General features: G+C 42.6%; 1 protein-coding gene across 4 annotated transcripts in view; it reads right to left on the minus strand.

Moving 5' to 3' along the window:
• Positions 1-6000: 6000 nt before the first annotated feature.
• The window catches only part of CREB5 (cAMP responsive element binding protein 5), a 256192-nt gene continuing 249101 nt past the window's right edge, over positions 6001-13091 (minus strand). For all 4 annotated transcript variants that reach the window (XR_004081797.1, XM_005421728.3, XM_031057622.1 and 1 more), the window contains one exon: positions 6001-12791. Coding sequence is in view for 3 of the 4 variants with exons in the window: in XM_005421728.3 (XP_005421785.2) it covers positions 12628-12791 (164 nt within the window). In the remaining variant the exon portion in view is untranslated. The remainder of the gene's footprint in view (positions 12792-13091) is intronic.

Raw genomic sequence — 13091 nt, forward strand, 5'->3', positions numbered from 1 at the left:
CTGCCTGAAAAGCCCGTTTATCTTCAGATGAATAAGAGTTACAGAATTGGAACCTAAGGAAAAAATCGTTGGTATCCGTGGCCAAGGGAATGTCTCCCTCCCACCCATTTGATTAGAACCATGTGCAAGTTTGGCTAACGAGACTGTAGGGCTTTCCCCTCGCCTCTGTGGATGATTGTGGCATTTTATTTGAATGCTGGTATGGTTTCCTATTCCTGTTCCTTGCAACCTTTTGGTCTGGGCAAATAAAAAAGGAGATGTCAGAACCGGAGAATCTTTTTACAGCGTGTAAAAATCTTCCCATCTAATCCAAGAGGAAATCGTAATGTGAAGAACATCGGTGTTTTAATGGCCTCCTAATGAGGATGAGTTTGGCCAGAGCTTTGAAGAAGACAAATGGAAAGCAAAACAGCTCATTTCTCCTTGAGGGCAAGGATTACAGTTCTTAGGGAGGACTGCATGGATATGCCTTCAGAAGGTAAAGCTTTGCCTGCCCACAGTCTCCTGGCAGGGCCCTGATGTACGGGCTGTTGGCAAGAGCAGGAAAGGGGGGGTAGGAGAGTGGGGGGTGTGCTCATGCTTTCTGGTTTCTCTGTCAGTCTATTCCTCTCTGTATACTGCTGGGAAAAATGAAGACAATTATATTTACCTAAATCCCTGGGTAATTAAGGCACTAAATTAAAGCCTGAGAAGCACTTGAAACTTTCAGATGAAAGAGCCCATAGACAGACAGCCCACTTGTAACCTCACATGTCTGGGGTTCTCCCTAAGGTATGAGGGATACACAGCAAACACTCTGTACAGCCGCAGATAGGTGATCACATCTAATTTTAAAGCCCTCATTACTCCCTCCTGACAGGTTTGGATGTTTGCCTGCCCAGTTCCAAGGCCAGCGTCGATCCATTTAAAATTAATATTTTTCATTCCTCTCTCTGCCGTGTGCATTTAAAAGCTGTCCTTGGCTTTCGCTCCCAGCTGCTGGCTCCGATTAGCCCTGCAGCAGTGATGGAGCTCTGCTTTGCAGCTCTGATGGGTTCCTACTGCTCCCATACTGCATTAGAAGTAGAGTTTTCCTGGAAAAGGGACTGCTGTGTTCCTGACTTCTATGGCTTCAGCAAGCCAAAGGGTCTTATTTTCCCATTGGGAAAAACAGGCCTTTCTCATCCCGTCCCAGAAACAAGCTTTGAGTGCCAGGGCTGTGGGTGTCATGCTTCCTTCTGTGGCACTGTCCCTTGACAGGGCTCAGCCCTGCATGCTCTCTTTGCTCAGCATGGGCTTGCAAGGAAAGCAGACCTCTTTTTGCTGCTGCTAAAAAGGATCTTTGTAAATTCTCCTGGAGTGACATGAGGCATAACATGACAGAGGAAATTGCCCTCATGGAGATACTCGTGAAGGTCTTTCTAATCAACTAAAAATGTGAGTTCTGCTCTGGAGATCCACTGTAAAAATAATTTAAAAGCATATTGTAATCAGTAGCTTGGGTTTCCCTGTCTCTGCAGAGTGAGTATTGCTGACTCTTTGAAGGCAGACAGCAGGTTGTGTTTTAAAGCTACTTTTGGCTTCATGGGCTTTGGAGCGGGGGGACAACTCTGGGTAAAGCCTTCGTGATGGGTCAGTATAGAAACCTCGCAGGAACAACAGGGCAGAACCACTGCCACTAATGGCACAAGATGCAGACACCATCTCACTTGAGTATCTGTCTGGTACCATGGGCACAGCCTAGGAGTACAGCTTCACCACGCAGCAACTCACAAACGTTTTGGCCATTTTTTCATTCTCTGCTCACTCCCTGCCCACTCACCTGCCCACTGTCCTTCCTGCCCTCGCCAGCCTCTGCACATGGTGAGCTGCATGGTTTGCCACACCAGTTAGCTACACTGGCAACATGATAAATAATTTTCCATTGCATTTTTCCCTAGTTTTAGTCAGTCAGATTGGCTTGAAGTACAGTCAGACTAATGGCAGGGCATTGGTTTAGCTCAGCTTTTGCAGTGTAGTCACAGGAGTCACGTGCAGTGCAGTGTGGCACACCTGTCTAGTGTGTCAGTACAGTGGGAGCCCTGCAAAACTTGCTGCCAGGATGTTACCACATTGTGTTACTATGGAACTGTGGGGCTGTGGGTGTCCCCCCAGGCCCTTCACCTCATGCCACACAGTATTACCACAAAGAGGTAGCAGAAGCACCTTCACAAAGGGCTGGTGGTCCCTCAGCTATTCTAGGGGATGAATTTAGGATTACAGGAATTAGGCACTCAAGGGGGAGTCAGTCAGTGCAGGTTGCCCTTACTCCATCTGAACGATAAAACCTTACTTCTAAAGGCAGCCACCATTGCAGAAGGACACTGGTAGCAAAACTACCCCTTCCTCATCCTCCCCATCCAGCTTGTGAAAACTGCCTGACTTTAATTCTGACAATTTAACATACAGATCAAAGTACCTGGAGCAACCATAGCAAAATATCAACAACAAAAAACCCAAGTCAAAACAGCGGCTGGTGTTGTGATACTCTACACAACCCAATGTAACTGAAGTCCACAGCCGTGTCCCGCTGTGGACAGTTCCTTTACCTTATCCATGGCTACGTGTTGTCTTTGTAGCACAGCTTCTTCAAGCTAAGAGAAACTTTATTAAGCTGGAATTGGCTCAACCACCAAATAACGCAGAATGAAAATGATTAGTGAAACAAAAGGGAAAGTGCAAGGAGGATATAGAGTCCTTCCATACAAAGCCTCCTGTCTTCCTATGGAATCCATTATAATCCAGAGGGCCCCAAATTTAAACTAATCCATTTCTGCCTTTATTTATTTTTTCTCGACTCAATTTCCTACATGAACTGGCCAGTTATGTCAAATATTTTTCTTTCTTTTAAGTTGACTTGCTGTCAGCTGAATGCAATGCCCTGTGAAAAAACCTGCTGACCTGCTGTGTATACACTCAGGCACACATCTCTGCTGCCTGCATCTGTGTACCTGTATTGTCTATATGAATCTATAGAATCTATGTCTGCTTATCTATACACCTATATGTCTCTTTTTCTTGCTTTTAGAGCAGGACCCACAGGTTGCAAATTCCTCATCTCTGCAAAATACACTTTCAAGCTTCCCTCTCTTTTGGGAAAGGCAGCTGCCTCACTGCTTCTAGTTCAGACTGCTGTGGCTTGCTCTGCTGTCAGGAATGGACTGATTCCTGGGGGAGTGGACTGATCAGGTTCACTAATGGTCGGGCTTTGGTGGTATTTTCTTACCTAACACAATCAGAACACGCGTCTTAAATATTTTATCAGCATCGCTGGGTCATTCTCATACTGTGGCATTGTACTGCTGGAGAACAGAGGCTAGAGGAAAAATACTTCTCAAGAATGCTGCAGAAAGAGAGCTTTAAGCGCATGGCAGTGCTAATGCCCTTCTTAGAGACACTAAAAAAATGTCCTACAGCAGCTTGGAGGCAAAAAAAAAAAAAATTAGGGCAATTGCAATAACAAAGCAGACTAAAGAATTGAGCAAGTAGTTCCAGACATCAGTTGTTTGCTCTGACCTAAATGGTAGTGGTGGTCCTGGTTTAACTTTGATCCTTCCTTTCTGATGCTTGATTAATTTTTTGACTCACTAGAAAAAAGTTCTCAATAAATTTTTGTGATTTGTCTTGTGCCTGTTCCCTGTGGGTAAGTCCACAAATGCCTGTGGGTAAAGTGTAAAGAAAGTGAGTGTAACAGGTTAATTCTGAGGGTAGGATCAGAGCTGGAGTCTCCTGTAGTGGGCCCTCAGCAGCCAATAGCTATTGTAGAGAAGAAAACATCCGTTGCGTGCCTCCAGCTAGACAGTGACTCTAGGTGGGCAGGGAAGGCTGAGAGGTATGTCTGTCCTGCAAGCCTTTGCTAGAGCTGCGGGTAGAAAGTGTTGCTAATGAGGGGACCTAATCAACCACATAATTTCTGAGCCTGTCCCCAAGGGCTGCATGTGTGGAGATCCCCCACTAGTTGCATGTGGGGAGATTATCCAAAAGGAGGTCAGACATCCTTTGTCTCTTTGGAGAGTCAGTATGATAGTGAAGAGCTTTGCATCCTTTCACGTGCAGTGTTCCCTCTATCCCAATATTTGTAAACTTTTTTAAACAAAAAAGCACTTGTGTCTGCCATGTTTTTTCATCCGCCCCTGAAGGGTTTCTCTAGCACCAGCTCAATTCCAGTTTCTCAGCTCTTGTGTCTGTTTACATCTGGGCTCATGGAGGTTCACCACCCTCCCCTAGCTCCACACTCCTTTCCTGAGGAGCTGTTTGCTTTCTCCAAATTGCTGTTGCTGCTCTGTTACTCTGCCTTGATTTTTGCCAATGTCTTTGGGTACCTATGGTGTCCTCTGTGCTTGCTTATCATCCCTCCTTGAACTCTGTGCTATATTGCCATTAGTTTTGAATGCCCTTATAGCAAGTAGGCTGCAGCCTGGGTTCAGGAAAAAGCTGGGACATGTTGAGGAGCTAAGTGGATCCAGCCAAAGCAGGAGAGGCTGGTGTGGCACAGGGAAGGAGTCTCTCTGAGGACTCTCTGCAGAGTGTCCTCAGCTTAGTCTAGTTTTGGCTGCATCCCTGCAAAGGAGAAGAGTGTGTGCTCACACTGATTCATTTTCTTGCTAATAATAACTTTGTTATGATGTCCAGAGCAGCCTGGAGAGAGCAATAGTAACAGTGGACTGCTTGGAAGAGGAACAAATACTACGATCAGGTTTGGGAAACCATGAATCAGCTGTAAAGGGCAGTGTTACCTCAGTCTGAATACATCTTGCTTAGCTCATACTGTCAGGTGTAAATATAACTGTGTGGACAATAAAGTTATCCTGTGATATGTCTTCATGAGAGGCACCTATTTTTACAGATATGATGATAGTCTTTCAGTATTTGGCGCCAGAGCAAGAGCCCTGCTTTATAAATACATGTTAAGCAGTGGCATGACATCCCTGCTTTAAAGGCAGTGCAGGAGTATATGACCTCAGAAAAGTATCCAGCTAATCCCATGCCTTGATGTTTGGGGAAAAGGTCTGCTGTACCCCCTTAAACAGGTACACCCCATGTGCACCCACTGCCCCATCTTCCAGCTTTTACAAGGGGAGGATGGGAACAGGGGCATGGCTCTGCCTTTTTCCTACCCATTTTAGGAGGGTGAATGCTCTTGGCCAGATTTAGCCTTTTAAAAACCAGGGGAGAGAGCAGCAGAAGCTGTGCCTGTGCCAGGGCCCCCAGGGGAGCAGCACGGTCACGCCGCATGGGGCCGATATCCTGCAGTGTGACACCAGCACAGAGCGCTTGCAGCCAGGCTGGTCCTTGTCACCGAGGCTGCGCTGCTTGGGTCAGGCCCTCGCTCGGGGACTGCCAGCAAGACATCAAGTGGCATCAATCTACAGCTAATCTGATTCCCACTGGAGAGATGGGTTCATCCTGACTAACTTTAGATTACAGTTTATGCATTATTGTGCCAAGGTCTGTATTGGACCAATTTATAGTGAGAAATGAGGTTGGCAAGATAACAGGGGCATCACAATTAGAGCTAATTAGCCCAGCAGGAAATCCATTTCCAGGCAGCTTTTGGCAAGACGAGAGGTTGGCGGGATAACAAGCATGGAGTGTATTTTTGATACAAGCACACTCCAGCTGCAAGGAAAAGTAAAGTAACAGCTTGTCTCATCCTTATGCGGAGGCCTCATGTCAGGCTCCACCACGTAAGTCTTTTTGTTTGAGGCTTTGCAGCCTCCCTGCTTGGAAGAAGTTCAGAGAACTTGTTCTTACCAAGTCACCTCGGCTGCTGGAGGACAATGGTGAGCTGCAAGGTCTGCACATCGCCTTGCTCCTGCCACCAGACAGCAGTGTGCCCTGCACCATGGTCCTCCTCCAGTTTGGAGGGAGATGAGGGGTTGTAGGTCATAATAGAAATCAGTGAAGAACAGCTTGGTTTAATTGCAGGAGTTACACGTATGGTAAAATGTCTGGAGTATAGATACAGACAAACTATTGGAATTATTTATACTTGAGTGCTTTATTATATTGGAATTGCAGTGATATTATTAACATTTGTACAAATGCACAAAAATCCTTTCTCTTCTAGCTAGAAAGAGATGTAAAAATCTGACCTAGTTGAACAGTCTCAATGAACTCATTGTCCATTTGTAGCAATAATGGGTTCACAATGCAACAAAAAGCTTAACATAAAATTAAACATATTAAATGCTGCAGCAAGTATTTACATTTATGTACCAAAAAAAAAAGTATCTCCCTCCAGTAAGGAAGGTGGTTGCTTTACAGAATAAAACAGACATACAAACACAAAACCTTTGCATACGATACAAACAACCTCAAGCCCAAAACTTACTGTGACAGCACCTTTTTTTAATATTTTATATATATATATATTTATATATAAACTTCTGTATTTTAGGCTTACTCCAAGCAGTGCTAAAATTTCCTTAAAACCGGGACAATGGCAATAGTCCAAAGAAGCAATGTTCACTGATGAGCGCTACCCAGTGTTTGAAGAGAGCTGCTACAGAGAGAGGGAAACAGAGCTCACGGCCACGGGCTGGGAAACACTTGGGTCCCAATGATAAAATCCTTGGCAAAACTCTCAGTGGCAATTGTTCTTACCCAGAAGAGCAAATACACCTTTCGTGCAAAGAAGTTTGTCTTGTGGGAGCATGCTAAAAGTGATCTCTGTCAGGGAACTCCTTGCAATGCCAGACTTGTGGGGTGGGGAAAATATTTCTCTGAAATTTCCTAGATTCCAGCAAGGGAAGGATTTTCCTGGAAATGCCCAATCAATCTTCCCACCTCCCTCACCGCAGGACACTGCTGCAGTTTCTGCAAAGCTGGAAGGAGCTTTCAGTCTTCATTCAGAAGGCTGTCATGCAGATTTTCAGTCAAAAAAGATATTTGGGTCTAAGACCCCCACGGCATCAGATAGCAGGCTCTGACCATGGGCTTTGTGAACAGTTCCACCAGGTGAAACTCAGCAATGCTAACATTTAGCTTGCATAAATGTAGAACTGGAGATGCTGAATACCAGGTATTACACATTGGTCTAAATATAACGAGTTGCTGTTATTGATTCCAGTCCAAGGAGAGCCTGGGAAAGGATCAGATTTCCACTTAAAGAATCAATCTTGTCTCTGAGTGTGTGTGAACACTGACATTTTTGGCCTCATGCAGTTTAGGATTTGCTATAAAGTCATTTTGAAAGCTATGGAAAACCAATAATGGTGAGCAATTTGGCTCGGAGGTGTAAAGCCTCTGATAAAACTGGGATAACTGTAAGCTCTGGGAAAAAAAAAAACAACAAAAAGAGGTTATAGATGTAAACAGTCTCTTTTGTCTATGTCTACGCAGTAAGGTGATGATTTCAGATGTTGAAAAATTGAACCTTTTTTTTTTTTTGGTGTTCAAATCGCTTGAGATTTTATTGCTTTTATTTGTTCTTAGAAGTTTTTTGTCTCTTCTTTTTTTTCTTTTTAAAGGTGCTGTCCCTAGTCAAGTTATAAGGCAACATATTTTATTGATTCAGAACTCTAATACATAGTATGGCCACTGTTACCACTGCAGCTTTGCAGCTACTGTGAGTTGGACAACAGTCAAAGTGCCTCACAATGCACAACAGAGCCAGTCTCCTGACCTTAGGATATACAGGACACTTTGGTTCTTGGGATGAGAGATTATAAATGTAGCTTAAATGCTGCCTCACATCACACACATTGCATAATAAAACATTTATATGCTGTCATGAAGAGGGTGTAAAGTCTAAGTCACACTGAAGACTGGCTGGTCTCAGCTTCTCTGCTTGGGCAGGTGTGAGAGACAAGTTGTAGATATGCCACCAGTGAAAGCATATAAATGTATCTGGTGCAAAACTTTTACAAGAGTATTTATTAATGATTCAACAAGGGAGAGCAAGAAAGAGAGCAAGAGCTAAAGTGCAATTTTAAAAGAATATAAATAATTGAAATGTAGAAATAAGATACTAATTAGTTGTAACTGATTTTGTTTTATAGGCACAGTTTAGGTTTTATGTCTACAGATCAATTTTTTTCTCTTCTTCCCCCTCTAGTAATTTTCTCTGATGTATAATGGAGCTTCGATGGTCGAAATCTAAGGAACACTGTTTAGTAAGAGGACTGAAGAGGCAATGATAAGGCAGTATAGTGCAACTCACTATGTGATATTAGACAAGAAATGAGGATGGCGTTAGATCTTCTGTGGTGATGTATAAAATCAGCCCTAAAAAAAAAAAGCAGAAAAAAAGAGACAGGCTTTCCAGTTATACGTTGACTCATGCTTTCTAAAATGAGAAAGCACATTTTGCAATACAAAGGAAACAACTGAAGGTTTATAATTTGTTTCATTGTTACAAAAAAAAAAAAACAAAACCCAAAAAAAAACCAAAAAAAAAAGCAGATGCTGCTTTAAGGAAAACATTTAATTCTAGGAATTTCTGTACAACCGACCTCAGCAAACTGTTCCATCTTAGATGGATGACTTCTGCTTGAGACCCTGAAAGATTAAGATGCACACACACCTAGAGTAGTTTATTGCAAAACTAATATTGTAATTTAAAAAAAAAAACAACAAACAGATTCTGTACAAGAATACTGTTCAAATGGAATGTGTTAAAATAACATTTATTAATAAATACTTTATAAAATTCTATGTGAATACTAAATTAATAGATTCCTGTTTTAAAATTGCTTTGGTCCTCATGAATTTTCATAAATTCACTCTATACGCTTTTTTTTAAAAAAAGATATTAGCTGCTAAAAAGCACATTTTGCCTAAACTAAAAGGCTAGTTTTCAACACTAAATATTGTTGCTTAAAAAAATATGAATCCTCAAAAGTTGGGCATTTAACAACAGTTATAGCTGGCTTGTTAGTTATCTGGACTGAGTCATTAACACTAAATCCACACGCACTGAGGCACTGAACCATTGACTTTCCACTATTCAGAATATGGGCAGCAGACATTTAGCTTCATAGCAGGAATTAACTCCCAACAGCATGAAATTCTCCATAAATCATCATCATCATCGTTGTTGTCCTTATAAAACACACCATGATAGCACACAAACTACTTGTCTCCCACAGGCAGCGTTATGAATATGGCTTGCATAAATTGACTTGGGGAAGGGGGGCTGGGAGTGCCAGAGCTGTTTGCAGCATCATTTCTTTCTGATCAAAGTATTGCAGTTCTCCGTGGCTGAGATTTCCAACCTGCTTCCAAGGTCACACCCACGAGATGCTGTCTATGGTATGGTAACACCTCCTCCTGAACAAGGCACTGGCCAAGGCTCACCATCCTGCAAGTGCTCTTGAGAGTGGATGATGGAAGTGGTCAGAGTTGTCCTTCACTGGCAGTGGGATAGGGCACAGAGCCTAGTGAGCCTGGCAACAGGCTGGACTGGTAGAGCAAGAGGAAAGTGGAGCAGTCTCCAGAAGTAGCTTGTGGAAAAGCAGGACTCCTCCTTGATGGAAAGAGCCCAAGAAGTGCATTTAGAGTGACGTGCTTAGGAAGAGGCTGCTGCCACTGTCCACATGGCAGAGGGACATCCCGGAGACAGAGGGCTGGGGCTTTTCCCGCAGCCCTTGCCCAGGCAGCCTCCAGTGCCTGGTTGGACCAGCAGCTTGAGGAAAGGCTGCAGGATCACTCCCCTGGAAAACAAGAGCATTTTAATGTGGAAGCAAATCTGATGAATAATATAAGGTGCCTGGTATGGTTGGTCCTTTTCCCAATGATAGAGCCGATACAAATATGCTGCATGTTGTCTTGGCCTGTGAACCTGCGGCAGAGTTACAAGAAGCAATAGCAAATAGCTTTTCATCCTTTACTTATTTCCACATCACTAGCAAGGATTATACCTAAAGGCCAATAGTATAGAGAGGAGACATTTCATTGTAATTACACATTTAGGCCAACATGTGTGGTTGGCTTGCCTAGTTAGCATTAAAAAAAGAAATAATTGAGCTATATATAATACACATCAGTCAAACTGTCAAGTTGCTGAATTTAACAAAACTTAGGCAAGGTTTTTGTATTTTTTCCTTTTTTTTCCTTTTTAATGTAGAGGCTTTCATTTTAACAGCTAAATATTTTAATTGAGGAGACTGAATAAAATGAAGCTAAACCGTAATTCTAGTGCAATGTAGCTCAACTGGGTATTCTAATATTACCAACAACTTTGATTTTTATTTTTTAATGTATTTAAGTGCTACCCATATAGAGGTAAAGTTTTTTAAATTAACCCTGCAATGGCATTTCCTTTTAGATGGTGAATGATGAAATTCAGATGTGGGGGAAATGCTTATTTAGGTTTTTCACATAGTGGATACTCAGCTGGAACATTTCTCTCGACTGCATATTTGAAAAAAGTTCTCTTGGGAGCCATGATGAAGCAAAACCATTTAGCTATTACAACTGGAGATTAAAAAAAATTATAGATTCAGTATTTAAAACACTTTAAAAGTAAATGTTTGTCTAAAATATAATAGAAAATCCTTTACATTTGTATTTTTTCATAATTTTTTTGGTTCTTAGACTATATAATCAAGTCAAGATTTACACTGTACATTAAAAATCTTCTTTTGAATGTATTTGCATAAATGGAAAGCGAGCTGTTAAAGAAAAAGGATACTGATAAAAAGTTAGTCACCAAGATAAGAACTAATTCGGCAATGACTGATGCTCAGAAATTTGCTTTCCCTTCCAGATAGGCCCTGCTCCTTACAGAACCTCCTCACACTTCAGTTGTTTCACTCTCCCTCCTGCATGGAGAAGACTCACCCTTTAAAAACTCATGACTTCTCCAAAGACCAAAGACACAGTCTTTGAGGAAGAGAGTTTTGCTTCAGAACAAAGTGTGTTCAGGGCTAGAGGATTTGCTGGGAATAATGTGAATTTTGCTCTTGAACATGTAGCTCAAAATGTTTGAACATTTTTCACCAGCTTGGAGCTTGCTCCCTGGGTGAGCAGCGGGAGGTTTTGCCTCTGACAGATTTCAGAGCAAAATCAGGTCCCAATATACAGCAAGGCAGCATAATTAACTGGCATCATCTCTGTCTGATTTTCCCATCAATCACTGGGACCACTCGGGGATGCAAATCAGTTGTGCTGAGGGGCAGGCTCAGAGTCCAAACAAAAACCTTAATTGTAACATAAGGCTCTTTTCCAGACCCTCTCTTCAGGACTGTATTTTATCCCAAGTGTGGGACTTGGCATTCTTGCAGCATTTTTTAGCCGCTGCGTGCCTTCTAAAAATTATTCAGCGTCCTAAAGAACAATTCCTTACCCGTGGTAAGCGGGTGTTAAGTGCCATTAAAGTCAGTGAAGCTACACTGCTGTCTGCCAGCTTGGGATGCATCCGTGAAAGTTTAAAGGGATGCCTGCATAGACCAGGTCTTTCCCTGGGAATTAAAAATGGTATTTTTCCAACTGGTCAGAACCATTACACTGATTTATTTCTCATTTATAGCCCATGAAGCCTGAGGCTCTTAGCTTTCATTGCTAGAACAACGCAATCAGGTGAGGGAACAGAACTTTTCCGAATTATTATATACTACATGGATTTTCCTGCACTAATGACTGGCAGTGCAAAAAATTGCTGTGACTCTCAGGTGTTGCTTGCTATGCCTCTACTGCATCACAGAAGCTTACAGGGCTGCTAGCATCAACACAGCTGGCTCACCATCCTGCTTCACCTGCGGCTGCGCTGTTTTCACCTTCCCCTATTTATTAAAAACACTAAATCAGGAGCATTTGTAGTTTTTAAAAACCAAATGCTTGGCGCAGCCCAACTGCGGGTGAAGAGCTAGTGAAAGCAGCAGCCGTGCCGACAGTTTTTAGGTGGGCTTGAAGTTTTCTTGTTCATTACCATTCTTTGAGAAAAAGAGGGAAGCGAGAAAGCCTTGGAATGAAAAAAAAAAAAGGCAAGGAAAAAAACAGCTGGAAAATGAAAAGGGAAGGGAAAAGGAAGGTGTGAGAATAACTGGAGGAGAAAAAGGCCAGGATGGGGGAAAGAGGAGAAGGGGGAGGGCTAGACAAAAGAGCATGCTATTTGGGCTTGATTTTGTCCTGAAGCCACATCCTATATAACTGCTCTGAAAGAGGCTCTGAATGCGAGACGCGGTCTGCTGATAGCACAACGCTAACTCTTTTTTATTATGCTGTCAGCAGATGCCCTCCGTCTATATTTATAGCCTAATTACTCCTAGTTACCTATGTTTGACTCTGTTTAATACTTTTCATGCCTCACATTGGCTAACAAGCTGCAGTTTAACACAACTTTGTATTTCTGAGGCTGCAGGCTAGACTGGTGAGAAGGAAACATGACTATGTACAGAAACAGTTAGGTTTATAAACAAGTAACTGGTACCAAAAAAATGGAGAAAGCACCAAAGCATTTCTCAAGCTGATAGAATATTAATTGCGTTAACTCCCTTTCATGTAACTAAGTATAAAAGACATTTTAATAACTATAAAAATGAATAGCCAGAGTCTTTCAAGAACTGAGGAATCTTCCAGGCTTGAGTTACGGTTGCAAATGTCCTTAGCAGAGAGGACGCTTTGATACGGTACCACACTCCCCCAGCAGTTTCTGATCAACCACTTTTAAAGGATGGGGTTGATGTCTGTTCTGTGGCTGGCGAGCTGGGTGAGAGTGGAGCTTCCCACGACGTCGCTGACGGAGGAGGAGGTCGTTATGGTGTTGTGCTGGATGACTTGCTGCTGGGAGCAAGCTGGGACCGGGCTTGCAGGAGGACTGCTCTCGGGACCTGGAAAGGGAATGAGGGCACAGAGACAACACACATTCATTTTTCCATCCAAGTAAAAAACCTAGGCTGGGTGATCCTCTTGGAAATACTGATGACCTGAAGCATGCACAAGGCCCAGGATTTCAAAATATAATTACAGTTAGCCAACACTCTCTGTCTTAAGTTTTAGTTTTCTTTTTTGTTTTCAAGCTGGCCTCTCTGATATCAACCTGACTTCAGGAGTTGAGTCTTGAGAAAAGTCCCAAGGCCTTAATAACTGAAACTGATGTTGGGATAAAAAGTCTGATATCTTAAGGTTTT

Source organism: Geospiza fortis, unplaced genomic scaffold (genome assembly GCF_000277835.1).
Source record: "Geospiza fortis unplaced genomic scaffold, GeoFor_1.0 scaffold95, whole genome shotgun sequence".
NCBI lineage: Eukaryota > Metazoa > Chordata > Aves > Passeriformes > Thraupidae > Geospiza > Geospiza fortis.